Here is a 24697-nt window from a genome sequence, read left to right on the forward strand (position 1 = left end):
AGCTGAAGAAAATGTCCAGTCTGAGCAGGCCCCTCCCACTGAACAGGCTGACCAAACTCCTCAAGCTGAGAAGGAAGAAGAAATTCCTCAGCCTGAAGCTCAGCCAGAGCAAGAAATACCAGCTGATGAAATTCCTCAACCTGAGGAAACTGCTGAAGAAAATGTTCCCGCCCCTGACAATGAATTCATTGTGCTCAACCCAGAGACTGCCATGGTTGTTTCCCCTCCCATTCCTCAGCACAATCTCAAGCCAGTTCAGCGCCTGCCATTCTCGAAGCGGCCAAAGTTTCAGAAAGAAAATTTCTTTGAGGAACGCATGTATTTCATCGGAGAGAATCCCTATGACAAGCCTCAAATGAGGCATCTGAAGTTTTGGACAAGGACTCAGATGAACTATTATGCTTCTGTGCTCTGTGGACGCAACAAGATATTCCAGCACAGGCACATTCCTCATGATGAACTTGAAGAAATTCCCTGCATGGAACCAGTCCTCAGTGTACTTCATGATGCAGGTTTGCTCCCTATGTGCTCAGACATATCAGATTGGAATAGTGAGCTTATTCTTCAGTTCTATGCAACTCTGCACATCTCGGGCAATGCTGATGACATCAACACTTGGGTGTTCGACTGGATGACCCAAAACACTCACTACAAGGCTCCAGCGTCTGAACTCCTCAGAGAACTGCCCATACCAATTCCTTCAGACGGGGCAGTGAAGCTTTATGGTGAGCGTGAGCTACCAAATGGAACGATGGAAGTCCTCATGAAGCCTTTGGCTGCAGGAAAACCCTCAAGAACCACATTCCTCGTCCATGAGCTCAAGTATACACCCCGGTCTGTCTACCGCATTCTCTGCAGTGTGCTCGCGCTAATCAAAGGCCATGACGATGAAGAAGATGTTGTCGGCCTCATGAAGAATATCCTCTTCAACATCATTCACGGTATCCCCATGAATATCCATGATTTCTTCTTGAGGACTTTGGCTGACAATGCAATGTGCCCCTATGATCACAAAATTTATGCACCGTGGATCATGAGATTCCTCAGGACTAGGACAGGCATCAACTTCCACGCAGATTTCCAGAACCATGTTGGTTATATGCCTCCTATCCGGGTCAACAATAAGACTTTCGAGCCCATTGAGAGAAAAGGAAAGTCTGTGATTGATGAAGGCAGCAGGCCCCTTGACGGCCAGTTCAAATAACCAGATGCATATTCTTCATGGGACGATACTGAGACTCGTCCACCCAGCCCTGTTCCTCCTCGCGTGCTTAACACCAGAGAGCTTCTTCTCAGTCTTCATCAGAAGGTAGATCACAACCACAAATGGGTCAAACGCCAGTTTGGTGCCATTGTGAAAACCCTCACTGAGACCCAGAACTCTATGAAACTTAATCATCACTATCTGCATGAGGTTTTCGATCGCACCTGGGCCACTCTTGCACATCTGAAGACCCAGACTGAGCTTGAAGAAATGAACTTTGAGCAAGACTTTGAGTGGTCGTGGCCTCCCAAGAAGAAGTTCAGGCCCATTTCAGTGCCAGATCTTGAAGACAGCTCCTTCTCGTCATTCCGCACCGCCGAATCTGATGAGGAACAACTCGACACCGCAACAGGCCCAAGGAAGAAGACTACACCCAAGAAGCGCCAAGGATCTTCATCAACCGCAAAGAAATGAAGTCTTCACGGGCGTTAGTCCTCAGTTTGTCCCTCTTTGTCACTTGATGACAAAGGGGGAGAAACTTGAGAGTTAATCTTCAAACGGGATTTATTTTTGGGGCTTATGAACTATATTTAAGTTACAAACTCTTGGCTCTGTAACCTAAGCCCGATGGTACTCTGACGCTTTTTGAACGTTTTTCTTCGCATGCTTATTCCTCAAGTTTTAATGCACGCATGCTGGAATTCGTCAGATACCATTTGCCATCATGCATCTTCATTTTCTTCATATGATATGTTATATGTATGCATGATTTACAAGATTCAGGGGGAGATCTCCATGATATAAATCACCAATGTGCATATGCTATAAAAGCAAAATCCTCAAGGTATGCACATCTTCAGGGGGAGTCTCTGTGAATCTTGTCTTCAAATTCCTCAATTGAGTATTTACACTTCATATTTTTGATCCCTGTTGAAGACTTAACCTAATTGTCATCAACCACCAAAAAGGGGGAGATTGTAAGTGCATCTAGTGCCCCTTAGTGATTTTGGTGGTTTGAAGACTTATAGGTTAAGTATCTAATGTGTTTATAAGTGTACACATGATCTATAAGTCATTGAGGAGTTTGAGATATTTGAAGAATATCGACCCCTAAAAATGTATATCTTCAGTTGAAGAAATTGGTCTGAAGCTGAAGAAATGAATCACGAGGAATCTGCGATGAAATTGATATTCCTCATGAAGACATTGATATTGAGAAGATCGGTGGTTCCTGAAGTAAATCATTCTGAAGAAATTGAAGCGTGAAGATTTAAGTTTTCTGTTTTACTTTCTTCGCATTTGATGAATAGGAACACCGTACTGTTAAAGGGTGTCAAAGTAACGCTATGGAATGAATTTCCTCATGATGCTCAACCCAAGCCAAATCCTACCAAAAAGCCTCAAGTGAGGAATATGAATGACATGAGGACTCTCACAGTTGAGGGTCCCGACCGTTTCGATAGGCACGCCAAGTCACTGGTCTTATCCACTCCAACGGTCATATTATTTAAGGGCATTAATGTCAAATCATGTCGGGATGCTCCCAGGCTATAAATAGCCGCCCCCCACAACCACTAGCTGGTTGGCTGCTCCGCTAGAAACTGACACTTGTCATAAGAGCAACCCAAATTCCTCAGAGCCTACAAGAGTAAATCATCAGTGAGGAAATACACCACCCACCGAAACCACAAACCAAACCTAGTGATTGAGCATCACTGAAGAAGTTGTTCCTGTGTGGGACTGAAGCCTTTTACCTTTGAGGACTGTGCATCCTCCAGACGGTTAGGCGTCATGGTCTAGAGCAATCCAGCAGTCAATTGTGGATCGCCGGGTGACCGAGTTTGTGAGGGTTTGGAAGTCTGCCCTGAAGACTTACCACGAGTGTTGGGCGAGGACTGTGTGTCCTTAGCTCAAGGAGAATACGGTAGGGACTGTGTGTCCTGGGACTGGGTGTCCTTTGGTTTCAATACCAAGCCGCTCCAAACCAGATGTACAACTGTCACAGCAGTTGGAACTGGGTCATCAACAACAGTCTTCACCAAGAATCAGGTTCTAATTCCTCAACTCTTTACTTTCTCTGTATTATGTGTTGATGACTTTCACTGTGACTGTTTGAAGAATTTGCTGAAGACTTTCTCCGAATTTCCTCAACCCCAAATTCTTCACGATAGTTAATCATCATCTGTATTCTGCGTGCCTGCTTACTGTGCAATCAGTTCTCATAATCTTCACTCTGTAATACTGCTGTTGTGAACGATTGCACGACTGATCCTTAACTGTTTCCGCTGTAAGTTAGTCATCAGTGAGGAATTTCCTCAAAAGGAATTTCCTCAGTGATGAAATTCTAAAAATCTCCTATTCACCCCCCTCTAGTCGATATAACGCACTTTCAAGTCGGCCTACCCCATAGGTCGAGTCAGGCTCACAGTGGCGTTTGGAACAGTGCAGAATTACAGGTCGGAGTCACTGATTTTCGAGGTGGTCAAATTGAAGAGCCCCTACCATGTGTTGTTTGGGCGGTTGGCTTACGCCCGCTTCATGGCTCGCCCGTGCTATGTTTACCTCAAGCTCAAAATGCCTGGTCCCAAAGGACAGATCACGGTTGATGGAGATAGAAGGATTGCAAAGGAATGTGAAGAAGGGGACACGGCTTATGCGGAAGTCGCCTGCGCTGCAGAAGAGCTCAAACACCATCGGGCCAATGTTGACCCGGCGGACATGTCACCCCTAAAGAAGCCGACTACAGATTCCGAGTCGCCCCTCAAGTTCAAGACAATGGATGACACTAAGACAATCGATTTCGTTCCTGGCGATTCATCCAAGCAGTTCACCATTGGGACGGGTCTGGACCCCAAATAGGAAAGCGCGCTCATCGAATTCATCCGTGAGAATCGGGACATCTTCGCATGGAAACCTTCTGACATGCCTGGTGTGCCGAGAGAATTCGCTAAGCACCATCTTAATGTTGACCCAAAGGCCAAACCCATCCAGCAGTACCTTCGCAGATTTAACGAGGAGCGACGCAAGGCGATTGGGGAAGAGGTTGCCCGTCTTTTTGTTGGAATTATGCCCTAGAGGCAATAATAAATGTATAGTTATTATTATAATTCCTCTATCAAGATAATAGTTTATTATCCATGCTATAATTGTATTGAATGAAGACTCATTTACATGTGTGGATACATAGACGAAACACCGTCCCTAGCATGCCTCTAGTTGGCTAGCCAGTTGATCGATGATAGTCAGTGTCTTCTGATTATGAACAAGGTGTTGTTGCTTGATAACTTGATCACGTCATTGGGAGAATCACGTGATGGACTAGACCCAAACTAATAGACGTAGCATGTTGATCGTGTCATTTTGTTGCTATTGTTTTCTGCGTGTCAAGTATTTATTCCTATGACCATGAGATCATATAACTCACTGACACCGGAGGAATGCTTTTTGTGTATCAAACGTCGCAACGTAACTCGGTGACTATAAAGATGCTCTACAGGTATCTCTGAAGGTGTTAGTTGAGTTAGTATGGATCAAGACTGGGATTTGTCACTCCGTGTGACGGAGAGGTATCTCAGGGCCCACTCGGTAATACAGCATCACACATAAGCCTTGCAAGCAATGTAACTTAGTGTAAGTTGCGGGATCTTGTATTACAGAACGAGTAAAGAGACTTGCCGGTAAACGAGATTGAAATAGGTATGCGGATACTGACGATCGAATCTCGGGCAAGTAACATACCGAAGGACAAAGGGAATGACATACGGGATTATACGAATCCTTGGCACTGAGGTTCAAACGATAAGATCTTCGTAGAATATGTAGGATCCAATATGGGCATCCAGGTCCCGTTATTGGATATTGACCGAGGAGTCTCTCTGGTCATGTCTACATAGTTCTCGAACCCGCAGGGTCTGCACACTTAAGGTTCGGCGTTGTTTTATGCGTATTTGAGTTATATGGTTGGTTACCGAATGTTGTTCGGAGTCCCGGATGAGATCACGGACGTCATGAGGGTTTCCGGAATGGTCCGGAAACGAAGATTGATATATAGGATGACCTCGTTTGATTACCGGAAGGTTTTCGGAGTTACCGGGAATGTACCGGGAATGACGAATGGGTTCCGGGAGTTCACCGGGGGGGGGGGGGGGCAACCCACCCCGGGGAAGCCCATAGGCTTTGGGGAGACACATCAGCCCTTAGTGGGCTGGGGGGACAGCCCCAAGTGGTCCTATGCGCCAAGAAAAAGAAATCAAAGGAAAAGAAAAAAAAAGAGGGAGGAAGTGGGAAGGGAGGGGGACTCCTCCCACTAAACCAAGTCGAACTCGGTTTGGGGGGGGGGGGAGTCCTCCCCCCCTTGGCTCGGCCGACCCCTTGAGGGTCCCTTGGACCCCAAGGCAAGGTCCCCCTCCCTCCTCCTATATATATGGAGCTTTTAGGGCAGATTTGTGACGACTTTCTCACGGCTGCCCGACCACATACCTCCATAGTTTTTCCTCTAGATCGCGTTTCTGCGGAGCTCGGGCGGAGCCCTGCTGAGACAAGATCATCACCAACCTCCGGAGCGCCGTCACGCTGCCAGAGAACTCTTCTACCTCTCCGTCTCTCTTGCTGGATCAAGAAGGCCGAGATCATCGTCGAGCTGTACGTGTGCTGAACGCGGAGGTGCCGTCCGTTCGGTACTAGATCGTGGGACTGATCGCGGGATTGTTCGCGGGGCAGATCGAGGGACGTGAGGACGTTCCACTACATCAACCGCGTTCTCTAACGCTTCTGCTGTACGATCTACAAGGGTACGTAGATCACTCATCCCCTCTCGTAGATGGACATCACCATGATAGGTCTTCGTGCGCGTAGGAAATTTTTTGTTTCCCATGCGACGTTCCCCAACAGTGGTATCAGAGCTAGGTTCATGCGTAGATGTCTTCTCGAGTAGAACACAAAAGTTTTTGTGGGCGGTGATGTGCGTTTTGCTGCCCTCCTTAGTCTTTTCTTGATTCCGCGGTATTGTTGGATTGAAGCGGCTTGGACCGACATTACTCGTACGCTTACGAGAGACTGGTTTCATCGTTACGAGTAACCCCCTTTGCTCAAAGATGACTGGCAAGTGACGGTTTCTCCAACTTTAGTTGAATCGGATTTGACCGAGGAGGTCCTTGGATGAGGTTAAATAGCAACTCATATATCTCCGTTGTGGTGTTTGCGTAAGTAAGATGCGATCCTACTAGATACCCTTGGTCACCACGTAAAACATGCAACAACAAAATTAGAGGACGTCTAACTTGTTTTTGCAGGGTATGATTGTGATGTGATATGGCCAACGATGTGATGTGATATATTGGATGTATGAGATGATCATGTTGTAATAGAAATATCGACTTGCACGTCGATGGTACGGCAACCGGCAGGAGCCATAGGGTTGTCTTTATACTAACATATGTGCTTGCAGATGCGTTTACTATTTTGCTAGGATGTAGCTTTAGTAGTAATAGCATAAGTAGCATGACAACCACGATGGCAACACGTTGATGGATGATCATGGTGTGGCGCCGGTGACAAGAAGATCGTGCCTGTGCTTTGGTGATGGAGATCAAGAAGCATGTGACGATGGCCATATCATGTCACTTATGAATTGCATGTGATGTTAATCCTTTTATGCACCTTATTTTGCTTAGAATGATGGTAGCATTATGAGGTGATCTCTCACTAAAATTTCAAGACGAAATTGTGTTCTCCCCGACTGTGCACCGTTGCTACAGTTCGTCGTTTCGAGACACCACGTGATGATCGGGTGTGATAGACTCAACGTTCACATACAACGGGTGCAAAACAGTTGCGCACGCGGAACACTCGGGTTAAGCTTGACGAGCCTAGCATGTGCAGACATGGCCTCGGAACACATGAGACCGAAAGGTCGATCATGAATCATATAGTTGATATGATTAGCATAGGGATGCTTACCACTGAAACTATACTCAACTCACGTGATGATCGGACTTGGGATAGTGTAAGTGGATCATGAACCACTCAAATGACTAGAGAGATGTACTTTTTGAGTTGGAGTTTAGCATATAATTTGATTAAGTTGAACTCTAATTATCTTGAACATAGTCTAAGTCCACTTTGAATATATTTGTGTTGTAGATCATGGCTCACGCAAGTGTCATCCTGAATTTTAATACGTTCCTAGAGAAAGCTAAGTTGAAAGATGATGGAAGCAACTTTGTAGACTGGGCTCGTAATCTTAAGCTAATCTTACAAGCTGGGAAGAAGGATTATGTCCTTAATGCTGCGCTAGGAGATGAACCACCCGCTACGGCTGATCAGGATGTTAAGAACGCTTGGTTAGCACGTAAGGAGGACTACTCAATAGTTCAATGTGCAGTCTTGTATGGCTTAGAACCGGGACTTCAACGTCGCTTTGAGCGTCATGGAGCATTTGAGATGTTCCAGGAGTTGAAGTTTATCTTTCAGAAGAACGCCCGGATCGAGAGGTATGAGACCTCCGATAAATTCTATGCTTGCAAGATGGAGGAAAACTCGTCTGTCAGTGAACATGTGCTCAAAATGTCTGGGTACTCAAACCGTCTAGCTGAAGTGGGGATTGAACTCCCGCAAGAAGCTATCACTGACAGAATCCTTCAATCACTGCCGCCAAGCTATAAAGGCTTTGTGTTGAACTACAACATGCAAGGGATGAACAAGTCTCCCGGCGAGTTGTTTGCGATGCTGAAAGTCGCAGAGTCTGAACTCCGTAAAGAGCATCAAGTGTTGATGGTGAGCAAGACCACTAGTTTCAAGAGAAACGGCAAAGGCAATAAGGGAAATTCGAAGAAGAGCGGCAAGCCTGTTGCCAATCCGCCGAAGAAACCCAAGGCTGGACCTAAGCCTGAAACAGAGTGCTTCTATTGCAAGGGTATGGGTCACTGGAAGCGCAATTGCCCCAAGTATCTGGCAGATAAGAAGGCGGGCAAAGAAAAATCAGGTATATTTGATATACATGTTATTGATGTGTACTTAACCGGCTCTCGTAGTAGTGCCTGGGTATTCGATACCGGTTCTGTTGCTCACATTTGCAACTCGAAACAGGAACTGCGGAATAGACGAAGGCTGGCGAAAGACGAAGTGACGATGCGCGTAGGAAATGGTTCCAAGGTTGATGCAATCGCCGTCGGCACAGTGTCACTTCAGCTACCATCGGGATTAGTGATGAACTTAAATCATTGTTATTTAGTGCCTGCGTTGAGCATGAACATTATATCTGGATCTTGTTTATTGCGAGACTGTTACTCTTTTAAGTCTGAGAATAATGGTTGTTCTATTTCTGTGAGTAACATCTTTTATGGTCATGCACCGAATGTGAGAGGATTGTTCATATTGAATCTTGATAGCGATACGCATATACATAACATTGAGACCAAAAGAGTTAGAGTAAACAATGATAGCACCATATTTTTGTGGCACTGCCGCTTGGGTCATATTGGTGTAAAGCGCATGAAGAAACTCCATGCTGATGGACTTTTGGAGTCACTTGACTTTGATTCACTTGACACGTGCGAACCATGCCTCATGGGCAAGATGACTAAGACTCCGTTCTCCGAAACAATGGAGCGTGCAAGTGACTTGTTGGAAATCATACATACCGATGTGTGTGGTCCAATGAGCGTAGAGGCACGCGGTGGATATCGTTATTTCCTCACCTTCACTGACGATTTAAGTAGATATGGTTATGTCTACTTGATGAAGCACAAGTCTGAAACATTTGAAAAATTCAAGCAATTTCAGAGTGAAGTGGAAAATCATCGTAACAAGAAGATCGAGTTCCTACGGTCTGATCGTGGGGGTGAATATCTGAGTTTCGAGTTTGGTACTCACTTAAGACAATGTGGAATTGTTTCGCAATTAACACCGCCTGGAACACCACAGCGTAATGGTGTGTCCGAACGTCGTAATCGCACTTTATTAGAGATGGTGCAATCTATGATGTCTCTTACTGATTTGCCGTTATCATTTTGGGGTTATGCATTAGAAACAGCTGCATTCACTTTAAATAGGGCACCATCAAAATCCGTTGAGACGACACCATACGAACTGTGGTATGGGAAAAGGCCGAATTTGTCGTTTCTTAAGGTTTGGGGATGTGATGCTTATGTCAAAAAGCTTCAGCCTGAAAAGCTGGAACCCAAAGCGGAAAAAATGCGTCTTCATAGGTTACCCAAAAGAGACAGTTGGGTACACCTTCTATCTCAAATCCGAGGGCAAAGTGTTTGTTGCTAAGAACAGAACTTTTCTCGAGAAGGAGTTTCTCTCGAGAGAATTGAGTGGGAGGAAGATAGAACTTGACGAGGTTGTCGAACCTCTCATCCCTCTGGATGGTGGCGCAGGGCAAGGGGAAACCTCTGTCGTTGCGACGCCGGTTGAGGAGGGAGTTAATGATGATGATCATGAATCTCCAGTTCAAGTTTCTGTTGAACCACGCAGGTCGACGAGATCACGCGCTGCTCCACAGTGGTATGGTAATCCCGTCTTATCAATCATGTTGTTAGACAACAATGAACCTGCAAGTTATGAAGAAGCAATGGTGGGCCCAGATTCCAACAAATGGCTAGAAGCCATGAAGTCCGAGATAGGATCCATGTATGAGAACAAAGTGTGGACTTTGGAGATACTGCCTGAGGGCCGCAAGGCTATTCAGAACAAATGGATCTTTAAGAAGAAGACGGACGCTGGCGGTAATGTGACCGTTTATAAAACTCGACTTGTGGCAAAGGGTTTTTCACAAGTTCCAGGAGTTGACTACGATGAGACCTTCTCACCCGTAGCGATGCTTAAGTCCGTCAGAATCATGTTAGCAATAGCTGCATTTTTCGATTATGAAATCTGGCAGATGGATGTCAAAACGGCGTTCCTTAACGGTTTCCTTAAGGAAGAGTTGTATATGATGCAACCCGAAGGTTTTGTCGATCCTAAAAATGCTGACAAAGTGTGCAAGCTCCAGCGATCCATTTATGGACTGGTGCAAGCATCTCGGAGTTGGAACAAACGCTTTGATGAGGTGATCAAAGCATTTGGGTTTATACAAGTGGTTGGAGAATCTTGTATTTACAAGAAAGTGAGTGGGAGCTCTGTGGCGTTTCTAATATTATATGTGGATGACATATTACTGATTGGAAACAACATAGAGCTTTTGGAGAGCATAAAAGGTTACTTGAATAAAAGTTTCTCTATGAAGGACCTAGGAGAAGCTGCTTACATTCTAGGCATTAAGATCTATAGGGATAGATCAAAACGCCTGATAGGACTTTCACAAAGCACATACCTTGATAAAGTTTTGAAAAGGTTCAAAATGGAACAGTCCAAGAAAGGGTTCTTGCCAGTTTTACAAGGTACGAGATTGAGTAAGACTCAGTGCCCAGCAACTGATGAAGATAGAGAGCATATGCGCTCCGTCCCCTATGCTTCAGCCATAGGTTCTATCATGTATGCGATGCTGTGCACTAGACAGGATGTTAGCCTGGCCATAAGTATGGCAGGTAGGTTCCAGAGTAATCCAGGAGTGGATCACTGGACAACGGTCAAGAATATCCTAAAGTACCTGAAAAGGACTAAGGAGATGTTTCTCGTGTATGGAGGTGACGAAGAGCTCGCCGTAAAAGGTTACGTCGATGCAAGCTTTGACACAGATCCGGACGACTCTAAGTCGCAAACCGGATACGTATTTATTCTTAATGGGGGTGCAGTAAGCTGGTGCAGTTCCAAGCAAAGCGTCGTAGCAGATTCTACATGTGAAGCAGAGTACATGGCTGCCTCGGAGGCGGCTAAGGAGGGTGTCTGGATGAAGCAGTTCATGACGGATCTTGGAGTGGTGCCAAGTGCACTGGATCCAATAACCTTGTTCTGTGACAACACTGGTGCCATTGCCTTAGCAAAGGAACCAAGGTTTCACAAGAAGACCAGACACATCAAACGACGCTTCAACCTCATCCGCGACTACGTCGAGGAGGAGGACGTAAATATATGCAAAGTGCACATGGATCTGAATGTAGCAGACCCGTTGACTAAACCTCTTCCACGGCCAAAACATGATCGACACCAGAACTGTATGGGTGTTAGATTTATTACAATGTAATTCACATGGTGATGTGAGGGCTAGATTATTGACTCTAGTGCAAGTGGGAGACTGTTTGAATTATGCCCTAGAGGCAATAATAAATGTATAGTTATTATTATAATTCCTGTATCAAGATAATAGTTTATTATCCATGCTATAATTGTATTGAATGAAGACTCATTTACATGTGTGGATACATAGACGAAACACCGTCCCTAGCATGCCTCTAGTTGGCTAGCCAGTTGATCGATGATAGTCAGTGTCTTTTGATTATGAACAAGGTGTTGTTGCTTGATAACTGGATCACGTCATTGGGAGAATCACGTGATGGACTAGACCCAAACTAATAGACGTAGCATGTTGATCGTCTCATTTTGTTGCTACTGTTTTCTGCGTGTCAAGTATTTATTCCTATGACCATGAGATCATATAACTCACTGACACCGGAGGAATGCTTTGTGTGTATCAAACGTCGCAACGTAACTGGGTGACTATAAAGATGCTCTACAGGTATCTCCGAAGGTGTTAGTTGAGTTAGTATGGATCAAGACTGGGATTTGTCACTCCGTGTGGCGGAGAGGTATCTCGGGGCCCACTCGGTAATACAACATCACACATAAGCCTTGCAAGCAATGTAACTTAGTGTAAGTTGCGGGATCTTGTATTACGGAACGAGTAAAGAGACTTGCCGGTAAACGAGATTGAAATAGGTATGCGGATACTGACGATCGAATCTCGGGCAAGTAACATACCGAAGGACAAAGGGAATGACATACGGGATTATACGAATCCTTGGCACTGAGGTTCAAACGATAAGATCTTCATAGAATATGTAGGATCCAATATGGGCATCCAGGTCCCGCTATTGGATATTGACCGAGGAGTCTCTCGGGTCATGTCTACATAGTTCTCGAACTCGCAGGGTCTGCACACTTAAGGTTCGACGTTGTTTTATGCGTATTTGAGTTATATGGTTGGTTACCGAATGTTGTTCGGAGTCCCGGATGAGATCACGGACGTCACGAGGGTTTCCGGAATGGTCCAGAAATGAAGATTGATATATAGGATGACCTCGTTTGATTACCGGAAGGTTTTCGGAGTTACCGGGAATGTACCGGGAATGACGAATGGGTTCCGGGAGTTCACCGGGGGGGGGGGGGCAACCCACCCCGGGGAAGCCCATAGGCTTTGGGGAGACACACCAGCCCTTAGTGGGCTGGTGGGATAGCCCCAAGTGGGCCTATGCGCCAAGAAAAAGAAATCAAAGGAAAAGAAAAAGAAAAGAGGGAGGAAGTGGGAAGGGAGGGGGACTCCTCCCACCAAACCAAGTCCAACTCGGTTTGGGGGGGGAGTCCTCCCCCCCTTGGCTCGGCCGACCCCTTGAGGGTCCCTTGGACCCCAAGGCAAGGTCCCCCTCCCTCCTCCTATATATATGGAGCTTTTAGGGCAGATTTGTGACGACTTTCTCACGGCTGCCCGACCACATACCTCCATAGTTTTTCCTCTAGATCGCGTTTCTGCGGAGTTCGGGCGGAGCCCTGCTGAGACAAGATCATCACCAACCTCCGGAGCGTCGTCACGCTGCCGGAGAACTCTTCTACCTCTCCGTCTCTCTTGCTGGATCAAGAAGGCCGAGATCATCGTCGAGCTGTACGTGTGCTGAACGCGGAGGTGCCGTCCGTTCGGTACTAGATCGTGGGACTGATCGCGGGATTGTTCGCGGGGCGGATCGAGGGACGTGAGGACGTTCCACTACATCAACCGCGTTCTCTAACGTTTCTGCTGTACGATCTACAAGGGTACGTAGATCACTCATCCCCTCTCGTAGATGGACATCACCATGATAGGTCTTCGTGCGCGTAGGAAATTTTTTGTTTCCCATGCGACGTTCCCCAACACTTTTAGCCGCCGGATTCATCGTGGAAGTTTTTCACCCCAAATGGCTGGCTAACCCGGTTTTGGTACTCAAGAAGAACGGTACCTTTCGTATGTGCATTGACTACACAGATCTCAACAGAGCTTGTCCAAAAGATCCCTTCGCTCTTCCCCGCATCGACCAGATCATTGACTCAGTGGCGGGATGCGAACGGTTGTGCTTTTTGGACGCCTACTCAGGATATCACCAAATCAAGATGGCCATGGAGGATCAAGAGAAAACAACCTTTATAACCCCCTTCGGGGATTTTTGTTATGTGTCCATGCCTTTTGGACTCAAGAGTGCAGGGGCGACTTATCAGCGCTGCATCCAGAATTGCCTCCGCAACCAAATCGGTCGCAACGTCCATGCCTATGTCGACGATATTGTGATCAAAACCCGCCAGGGGGAGACACTACTGGATGATCTCAAGGAAACGTTCGATAATCGACGGGTATATCACATGAAGCTAAATCCCACCAAATGTGTTTTTGGTGTGCCTGCAGGGAAATTGCTGGGTTTCCTGGTATCGGAGCGCGGCATTGAAGCTAACCCGGACAAGATCGAAGCAGTTACATCCCTTGGAAAGCCGGCGAACGTTAATCAAGTTCAACGACTGGCGGGTCGCATTGCGGCCCTAAGTCGTTTTGTGAGTCGCCTGGGTGAGAAGGCGATTCCTCTTTATCAGTTATTAAGGAAATCTGATCGTTTTGTTTGGACGAATGAGGCAGACGAGGCGCTCGAAGCCCTGAAACGCCAACTGGTTAACCCGCTGGTCCTGGCCGCCCCGACTGAAAAAGAGCCCATGCTTCTGTATATCGCGGCAAATTCCAAAGCAGTAAGTGTGGCAGTGGTCGTTGAAAGAAAGGAGGAAGGGAAGGAATACCCAATGCAATGCCCGGTATATTTTATCAGCGAGGTGTTAACTCTTTCCAAGCAGCGGTACCCACACTGGCAGAAGTTGGTATATGGGGTGTTTATGGCGAGTCGAAAACTTAAGCATTATTTCCAAGAACACCCTATCACAATGGTTAGCTCGGCCCCCCTTGGGGACATCATCCAGAATCGGGAGGCAACAGGGCGGATTGCCAAGTGGGCAATAGAACTTGGGCTGCATCACATACAGTATACCCCCCGCACAGCCATCAAGTCTGAGGCTTTAGTTGATTTCGTCAACGATTGGACGGAGTTACAGGCTCCGGAAGATAGGCCTGATCTCACTTACTGGACTATTTACTTTGATGGATCTAGGCAGCTGGAAGGCTCGGGGGCTGGTGTGGTGTTGGTATCCCCCCAAGGAGATAAATTCTGTTATGTTCTCCGACTCATGTTTCCATGCACTAACAATGCGGCGGAATACGAAGCTTTGCTTCACAGCTTACGACTCGCCAAGGAGATGAATCTAACGCGAGTCAGATGCTTTGGCGACTCTGATTTGGTGGCACAGCAAGTTTCAGGTACCTGGGATTCTCGGGACCCCATGATGGCGGCTTACAGAAGAGCTGTGTCTGATGTGGCGGGTCATTTTCATGTTTATCAGGTGGACCACATTGATCGGCGCCTCAACGAGGCAGCTGACGCCCTTTCACGACTTGGTTCCCAGCGAAAGCCAGTTCCTCCCAATGTTTTTCTGGATATCTTGCATAAACCATCCATGATTCTACCATCGGAGGAGGAATTGGAAATATCAGATCCTGAGTCTCAGCTCGTGGCGGCTCTCCACGTCACGCCGGATTGGGTTCTTCCTTATCTGTCTTATCTTGCTCGGGGCGAGTTACCAGCAGACGAAGTTTCGGCTCGTCAAATCGTTCGGCGCAGCAAATCCATGGTCATCATCAATGGCGAGTTATATAAGCGGAGCGCCTCTGGAGTTTTTCAGCGATGCGTTTCCTCCGAAGAAGGATGCATAATCTTAAATGACATTCATTTTGGAGACTGTGGGCATCATGCCGGGTCACGCTCTTTGGTGTCAAAGGCTTTCCGTCATGGTTTCTTTTGGCTGATGGCTCATGCAGATGCAGAAGATATAGTTCGTCGGTGCGAAGGATGCCAGCGTTATGGGCGACAGGCTCATGTGCCGGCTCTAGAATTAAGAATGATTCCCATCACTTGGCCTTTTGTGGTCTGGGGGCTGGACATGGTCGGCCCCTTTAAAATGCCCTCTAACAAGAAGACCCATCTGCTGGTGGCGGTTGATAAGTTCACCAAGTGGGTTGAGGCGGAACCTATTGGAGCTTGCGATGCGGAAACATCGGTCAAATTCTTGAAAAACTTGATTTTCCGGTTTGGATATCCGCACAGTATCATTACTGATAATGGTACTAACTTGTCCCAAGGGGCGATGCAGGAGTTTTGTCATCGAGAACATATTCGGCTTGATGTTTCTGCAGTCGCTCACCCACAATCTAACGGGCAGGCGGAGCGGGCGAATCAGGAGGTTTTGCGAGGAATTAAGCCCCGACTCATGGTTCCCCTGGAAAAAACCCTAGGGTGTTGGGTTGAAGAATTACCTTCAGTACTGTGGAGTATTCGGACCTCCCCGAACCGGTCCACGGGTTTCACCCCTTTCTTTCTGGTCTACGGAGCAGAAGTTGTTCTTCCTACTGATATAAGGCATGACTTACCTAGAGTCGCCGCATATGTGGAACAAGACAATGAGCTGGCGAGTCAAGACTCTTTGGACGCCTTAGAGGAGGCACGTGACCTCGCTGCGGCCCGCTCAGCTATCTACCAGCAGGATCTACGGCGTTATCACAACCGCCGGGTTAAGAGTCAGACCTTTCAGGAAGGCGACTTGGTTCTTCGGTTGATACAAGATCGTGCAGGCATGCATAAGTTGTCACCACCTTGGGAAGGACCGTTCGTTGTCAGCAAGAATCTCCGCAATGGCTCTTATTATTTGGTGGATCTCCGGCCTAACCGGCCAACCACGGAGTCTGAGTCAACTCGCCCCTGGAATATTGCCCACCTGCGGCCTTATTACACTTGAGCTCTTAAGCTCTACATTTTGTAAGTTTTTCAGTTTCATTATGAAGTAATAAAGTTAAAAATACTCCCCGACTTGGGGGCTTCTTCATTAAAGAACAATTTTGTCATCCTGTTGCGACCTTATGAGCCGACAGAATCATCATTTTAGGGTGGCGCTTGAGCTTTCTGACTCGCCCCATCCTGTCGTGACCTTATGAGCCGACGAAACCAGCATTTTAGGGTGGCGCTTGAGCTTTCTGACTCGCCCCATCCTATCGCGACCTTATGAGCCGACGAAACCATCATCATCTTAGGGTGTGCGCTCGAGTTTTCTGACTCGCCCCATCCTGTCGCGACCTTATGAGCCAACGAAACCAACATTTTAGGGTGGCGCTTGAGCTTTCTGACTCGCCCCATCCTGTCGTGACCTTATGAGCCGACGAAATCATCATCATCTTAGGGTGTGTGCTCGAGCTTTCTGACTCGCCTCATCCTGTCGCGACCTTACGAGCCGACGAAACCAGCATTTTAGGGTGTGTGCTCGAGCTTTCTGACTCGCCCCATCCTGTCGCGACCTTATGAGCTGACGAAACCAGCATTTTAGGGTGTGTGCTCGAGCTTTCTGACTCGTCCCATCCTTTCGCGACCTTATGAGCCGACGAAACCATCATTTAGGGTGTGTGCTCGAGTTTTCTGACTCGCCCCATCCTGTCGCGACCTTATGAGCCGACGAAACCATCATTTAGGGTGTGCGCTCGAGTTTTCCGATTCGCCCCATCCTGTCGCGACCTTATGAGCCGACGAAATTGCTGTTTTTATTTTCCTTCATGGCATGGCCACGAGGGTTTCAAAATCTTTTTCCTGATTTATCTTGAAAATATTTGTTATCATTTATTTGGTTTCACATATGTTGTTTTCAAAGCCTAAGTCACGTTGATGATCAAAGTCACTTCATCCATGGCGGATTAAGCATTTTACATGATTCTCAAATGGCGGATCAAAATATTTCAAATCGCCTTAAGGGCGATATAAAGATTCTTTCGAGAGTATCACAAAAGCAGTACCGACTTATAAAAAAAACTATTACATGGCTCTCAGGCCAAATCAATGAAGTTTACTCTGTTGGCGCTTTCGGATCATCTTGCTGCGAGCTTTGGCCGACTTCAATTTGCAAGTCGCCCAACACCCAGTTACACTTGGCCAGAGCTGCGAAGTCATCTTCATCGGTCAGGATTGATGCCAGATCTGCTTCCAAGTCAAAAGGGTTCTTGGGTCGCCGAGGAGTTAAACTGGTCGTCACAAAAGTTGGCGGGCTGACCTTCTTGTTCTTACTATCATAAGCAGCCTGATACTTTGATAAATCCAGACTTGCTACGAGTTGGGTAGACGCTAGCCGGGAGTCCTTAACAACATGTTGATAGTCTTCTTCGACGAATTCTGACCCGTCATCTTTGAGTTGAGGAAAGCCTGCCGCTACCTCTTCCGGGTTGATCTCTGGAGCTTATGCCAAGCAACGACTCAAGGCAGTCAGTACCCCCTTCCGGGCGGCTGACCGGGTCAACTCGCCAATCTGAGGGGGAAGCGTAGATAGGCAGCCGAGCATCTTCTTTATGGAAGTTATGGGCTCTTTGGCACCCATCACAGCTTTAACAGTCAGAACACTGCCGGTGTACAGCTGCTCTGTCAGCGTGTAAATCGCCTTCAGCATCAGCACGCAATCATCCTGAAGGTTGGCGGCTCTCGGACCTGTGTAAGGGGTCATGATGATCAGCGACTTACAAATAAGAGTTATTGATAAAAAAAGGGATCAAATGTCTGAGTAAGTTTACCAAACACAGCTTGCGTCATGTTTGAGATATGACGCTTGAAGCCGGACAATTCTTGTTGCACAGTGGCCAGCCTGGCTTCAGCTTTTTCTGCTCTTTTCGTTGCAGCATCTTGGTCAGCTTGAGCTCTTTTTAAATCAGCTTTAAGTTTTTCCAGCTCAGCCATGACCAATTGATGTTTCTCCTCCGACTTAGCTCGGGCATCTTGCTGACCAGATAAGTTTTTCTTTAAATCGCTAAGTGCCGATTCAGTCTGAGCAAGAGTTTCCTGTTGAAAGTACGAAATAAGGGGCAAGTCTCATAACTATTGCAAGCAATATCCCTGACACTTGGGGGCTAATGTATACTTTTTTATTTTCAGATGAAATTATACAATATCAAGACCCGACTCATCTTTTTTCTGATGACCCGGCCCTTGGGGGTTACTGGTCGGAAGTTTTTTCTACAGTTATTAAGACTCGGCTCATCTTTTTACTGATGATCCGGCCCTTGGGGGTTACTGGTCGAAAGTTTTTTTCTACATTTATTAAGACCCGACTCATCTTTTTACTGATGACCCGACCCTTGGGGGTTACTGGTCGAATGTTTTTTCTATATTTATTAAGACCCGACTCATCTTTTTACTGATGACCCGACCCTTGGGGGTTAATGGGAGTAATACAATATAACAAAACTTACCTCATGTTTGTTTTTTAGCATCCACAACAGGCTTTTCTCCATCTCATAACTCGCCTCGAGGCGACTTGCAAAACCAGAGTAGAGTTCCTTGAACTCCAGATTTTCATATTCAGAAAGCTTAGCCTTGGAGAGTCCAGACTCAGGAATGATTTGAGAGGAGGATGCCACATGCCTTGACAAAACCGTTGCCGCCGGTTTGGAAGAGCCGGTACCAGTAATAACTACAGCATCCGGGTCTTCTGCTGTCATCAATGGACTTGGAGGCTTAGGGGCATCCATTGTTTCCTTGGGCGAGTTTGGAAGATCCATTTGATTTTCGGGCTCGCCTTGATCCGGTTATCCTGGATCGGCATTGACTCTTTGATGGGATCTGAAATTGTGAGAGGAGTTGATCCGCTGGTTCTCCTTTTCTTGGCCTGTGCCCTAAAAGAAGGGAGAATCGCATTAAGGAACTAAAAGTTTATTACCCTCAGGTTCAAAGTAATATTATCAAAAGACTTACCCAGGGACTCGAATCATTGGCGGAAGTGTCGACATCACTGAGTCGCCAGATGTAGGAGGAGAGTTCTGCAAGAATTATACGTCAAAAATATAGGCGGGTTATAGACGTGATCCAAAGAATCATGAAGAATTGTTATTCATAAGTACCTCATTTGGTTTCCTCTTGTTCGTTGCTGGTAAGCGGGACACCTGATCACCGGAATGACTTCGGGTCTTCCGATTTGAAGTATGTTGTGCTTTCTTCAGTAGGAAATTTGGGTCCAAACAAGCATTTGGGTGTGAGAAGGGAACTTTCCCACAAATTCGCCTGGCCGGCTTAGGCGGAGAAGGAGATGAATCGAAGGAAACAGAAATTACCTCAATAGAGTCCTCTTGGCTTTCGTTGTCTTCATTCTATTCAAGAGAGGTAGAGATATAAATACAAAGTTAACAGTAGTAGATGGCGAGTGAAAAGAGGATAGGTTTTTACCTCCGAAAGTGCATCGCCGACTTGAGACTCATCGACTTCGGATGGCTCAGCCGCAGCAGCTTTGCCCTTGCCCTTGGTTTTCTTTAGGGGCGGCTTAACATTTTTCATGGCTGGCCTTTTGGGTTTTCTGGACCAAAATTTATCGCCTTTCTGAAATAGCATATGTTACAAAAACCACAATACAAGTGAAACATAAGAAGTAAAGACAAAAGGTGGGTTAGATTTGCTCACCTTGGGCGCCGGATTAATTTTGCAGAAAGGCTTGAGGCCGATTTGGCCGCATTTTCCCGCAGGCTCGCCAGTCAGCTTCTTAATGATGGTGACAATATCCTTTTCTGTTAAAGCCATATGGAAATAACATTGAGGATGATCTAAGGTGCCATCAAATTCGCACATTAGCCCGTCCCGGCGACTCAGAGGGAGGATGCGCCATTCGACCCAGCAGCGGATCAGGTCAACCCCAGTAAGGCCGTCGTTTGTCAAAGATCTTAACTCGGACAATACTGGGATGAATTCTGATTCCTCCTCCTCGGTGAGCTTGTCTGGAAGTTTGAAGTTCGTTGGAAGGCGATCTTTCCTATAGCCCAGAAGCTTGTTTTCGCCTGCAGGTGAGGTCTCTTGACAATAGAACCAAGACTCGCCCCAACCTTTGGGATGGCTGGGCATGGCGAGTGAGGGAAACGGGCTATCCCTGCGGCGCTGGACATTGACACCGCCGAGTTCCAGGCTGGGGCCATTGTGAAATTCCGTTTGGCGATTCAGATGGAAAAAGTGCCAGAATAAGGGGACAGAGGGTTCAATCTACAGATAAGCCTCACAGAACACTTGGAATTGGCATAGGTTACTTATCGAGTTAGGTCCCAGATCCTGGAGGCGGACGTTCATGAAAGCCATGACGTCTCTAAGAAACTTCGATCCGGGCGGCTTAAAACCTCGCTCTAGGTGTTCAACGAAAACGACTATCTCCCCTTCTTTGGGGTTGGGGAGATCTTCTCCGAACCCGGTACGCCAGCCGATAACATTCTGAGGGTCCAAGTTGCCCATTTTCACATAGTCTGCTAGTATGGTGTCGTTGACTTTGGTGGGAAGCCAGTCCCTTTTGAAGACGGCGCCCATGCTACAAATAAGTAAAGTATGGATGAATTTACACGCCTCGAACATCTACTGTAAGGGGTGAAATAAGTTCATTTAACTTGCCAAGTAATTTGTCCATGGACTGAGGGAAAAAACTTGACCCGCCATATCAAGGGCCGAGTTGGGTTGCTATGGCGACTTACGAAGTTTGGCTATTCACGAGAGCTGCGTTCTAAAGATGATGGAGACGTTCGTTCAAAACGTCAAAGTGTGAAGACTACAAACAACTTTTTGCAAACAGTAGGTAAATTATGGATCTACTGGGCAGATGAAAAACATGAGAAAAGTGGCTGGATGCAGCAATTTATTACCAGGGCAAGGTGATGCCCTTCGCTTGATGAAACATTACTCTAGATTCGCAAGTAAGAGCGGATAAATGAAGGTATTCAAAGCATTGGCTATCTCGTCGACGTTTGTGCTAATTAGTTCAGGACGGGCAACAAATGCTCGCGAAGAACATCAAGAACATGGCAGTGCTGGAGCTTCGAGCGGAGATTAGATCTGTTCTTAAATGGGCGGTGGCCTAACCTGATGCTTTCGGTCGGTAAAGGCCGACAGTGATGGAGGTTGTTGGAGAAGCACGGAGGTCCCGTCGAGCGAAGAAATCTTCGACGGCGGCGGAGTTCTTGGCGAGCGACGAGACGGTCGACGACGATGCGGTGGTCAATGGCGGCAGACGGGTCGGCCACGGTACGAAGCTTGACGACGGCGAAGATCTATGGGCGGCGCCGAAGCCTCTCGGACGAAGACGGAAAGTGCGGTCAGCGGCGGAGCCCTCGAGAGGCGATGAGACTTCCTCGCTGTGATAATGGGGAGGAGATTGACGAGACTGGTAGGTGGGAAGCACCAGTCCTGTCCCCCCATCTATTTAACAGGGCGGGCGCTGGAATCGAGGCGCCGTGAGCGGGAACCGCCGGGGAATAAAAAGATTCTCCATAATAGCGTTCCGAAGATTTTGGGATAACGATGCACCAGGATCCGTTGGGATTATGTCAGTCTTCCTGGAAATCGAGGGATAAGAAGATGCCAACAAGAAATGGTTTGGCGACTTAAAGATTTTTCGGTGCCAGATGGCGGGTTACAATTTCTGACGTATGGAGAAAAATGAGGAATGAATCGCTTTCAACTGAGCAGAAGTATTGGCGTGAAAAGAGTTCAAGTCAATCTGGGGCCTAATGTTGGGGATATTACCTGTTAATAACCTGCCCTAGTTGGGCCGGGTCACCAATCAGGCGATTCACCTAAAACAGTGATTTGGGCCTTGGCCTGGCCGGATCAAGGTCGTATGGCGGTTCATGATTTCTGGAAGGTCTCCAAGCTTTGAAAGACGGTGACTTAGAGACCCTAAAGGTCACGATTTGTAGAAAGGGAAGGATCCTTGTAAACCCTAAGGGTTCGACCTGTATATAAAGACGAGTCCCAGGGAAGGAGAGGGCAGGTTAGAAATCATCGAGTGCTAGGTTCGGCGAGTTACGCCCTCCTTGTAATCGAAACCACATCAATACAAACCAAAGCAGGACGTAGGCTTTTACCTCCTCTCGAGGGGCCGAACCTGGGTAAATCGCCGTGTCTGTCACGTTTAACCCTTTTGAGTCGCCACCAAGGTGCGATGGCTCCAGTACTAAGTCCTTTCACGAGGACATCTGCCGTGACAAAACCACGACATGTTGGATCTAGAGTTCATGAGTTGCCGACCCATGTTTTTCAGGTTCTGCAGAAATGCGGGTATTTCGAGTGGCTCGATGAGTATGTTGAGAGGTTGAAATTGGAGGGATCAACCGAAGGGCTCAATTTTGGGGCACCGCTTGCTGTGGAACACGCCCCCATTTGGCGGACAGATCAGGTCATTGTTATGGGCAAGCTGAACTGGGGTGTGAATTGAGGAAAATGGACAATCAACTAAAGCAACTGATTGATTTGAAGCAGTAAGCAAATATGATGGCTCGAGCATTTTATTGCTGTGTCATTGCTATGGGTTTCTTTTACTTGATGTTCATCAATCGCTAGAAATTGTTAGAGTTTCAGTCAGTGTGTCAATCTAGTTTCATTTGTTAGCTGAATTTGAATTTATGTGAAGCAAAACCTACCTGTGTTTGTAATGGATTATTTTATGCATAAAATGCAACAATTGATGAAAAAATGCAGCAATTCATAATGTGCAGCAATTCTTCAGTTAACAGAGTGGAGGTGCAGAGTTCATGGTCAAACAAAAAACGTTATTGGGTCATGGGCTGATGAGGACTGTGAGAAGAAAAAGCAGGCCCAAATAGAAAACAGGCCTATCCGCTTGGTGTAACCATGTTGCTTCGATAAAAAATAGTCGTGCCCATTTTGTGATGGATCATTTTTTGAGACACAGATGTAAATCGATTGTTGCTTCGATAAAAAATACTTCATCCAACAACATATAGCAATAGATAGCAACATATACCATGCATCATCAGTTCATACAGCCAACACCAGCAACAGTTCATCCAACCAACACCAGAAATTTAGCTTACATCCATACCAAAAGTAGTTCTAACTTATATGCTGACATATAGAAACATACCTAACCAGTAACAGCCCCTGACGGCGCACTTCAGTTGTTCTTGAGGTTCTTCAAGCGCTCTGAGCGGCGCACCACACCCACCACCGGCTTCTTTGGCTCCCTCTTATTCTTGTTGTTTCCGCCAGTGAAGACTGGTGGAATGATCTCACTTCAGGGTCGAGGACGGTGGCCGGCAGCGTGACGATAGCATCGGTCACCCTCTCCGTCCTCAAGGCAAGATGGGTAGGATCCGGCTGCGGTGCTGTCATCCTGGATGAGCGGTACATCCACCACCTTGCGCGCTGCGTCGGGTCGGTGGTACGCTGCACCTCCCTCATCGCCCAAAGGATGACAACGGAAGGTGGGACGTAGTAGCCGGGGGGAAGGCACAGAGCTTCTCGTCCTCTCGCATCACCTTGATCAGGCCACGGGCGTGGTTCCGCATCATCTCGAAGCTGCTCACGGATCTCTTGGTTGTTGCCGGCGAGATCTTGCACGACCTTCTGCCAGGCAATGCTCTGGTCCATGGCGCCGGCAGTTGCGTCGTGTGGGAGAGAGGAGATGGGGGAGAGCGAAGAGACGGAGGGCGGCGGTTTCTGTGTAGGAGGAGATGGGGGAGTGGTGCAAAGAGACGGTGGGTGGGTGTGTGTGCGGTCTTTTCATCATTTACACTAGCCAGGCTCGGAAACCGAAACGGCCATCGCTTGCAAACAACACGGCCGCACACGCTAACACTAAATACAGAGGGTACCCAAATACAGAAGTAGTATTTTTTTGACGGGAACACGAGCATTCAGTAACATGACAAGTTACCCAGTTCCTATTGGCTTTACATATTTGTTGCATGCACTAGATAGAACTAGATAGAACATATATGAACTAGATAGAACATCAATATATATAACATAAATAGTAGCAGGGCATTACATAAACATGACATATATAGTACCATTACATAGATAAATAAGCACGCATAGATAGTATGATTACATAGATAGATAAGACAACTAGCTAAACTCCTCCTCCTCCATGGCACCACCGGGTACTCCAAGCTCCAAGGCAAACTCCTCCTCCTTCACTCGTCGTCGCCGTCGGTGTGGTACGGGAGAGTGTGCATGTTACCATTGGGGAAGATGTTGTCCAGATCCGTGAAGATGTTGTATGTTGTGAATGCGATAAACTCGCATCCACACCAAAAAACACGACCGAGGAGGTGGTAAGCATCGATGCTGTTGGTGAACCTCACAATAAGGCCGATAGGATAACCATTGTTGGTCAGCTCCTCCACGTGGAACATCACCGGAGAACCCCTAGGGAGGTGGCGGTAGCCGGCGGAGAGGAAGAACTCGGTGAGCGCCCTTGCAC

General features: G+C 47.0%; 1 protein-coding gene across 1 annotated transcript in view; it reads left to right on the forward strand.

The window, feature by feature from the left end:
- LOC123405254 overlaps window positions 1-21329 on the forward strand; it is a 44949-nt gene extending 23620 nt beyond the window's left edge. Inside the window, exon 3 of the mRNA XM_045099013.1 lies at window positions 21234-21329. Within this exon, the coding sequence (XP_044954948.1) occupies window positions 21234-21329 (96 nt within the window). The remainder of the gene's footprint in view (window positions 1-21233) is intronic.
- Window positions 21330-24697: the final 3368 nt, after the last annotated feature.

The sequence above is a fragment of the Hordeum vulgare genome, chromosome 6H, assembly GCF_904849725.1.
Source record: "Hordeum vulgare subsp. vulgare chromosome 6H, MorexV3_pseudomolecules_assembly, whole genome shotgun sequence".
Classification (NCBI taxonomy): Eukaryota; Viridiplantae; Streptophyta; class Magnoliopsida; order Poales; family Poaceae; genus Hordeum; species Hordeum vulgare.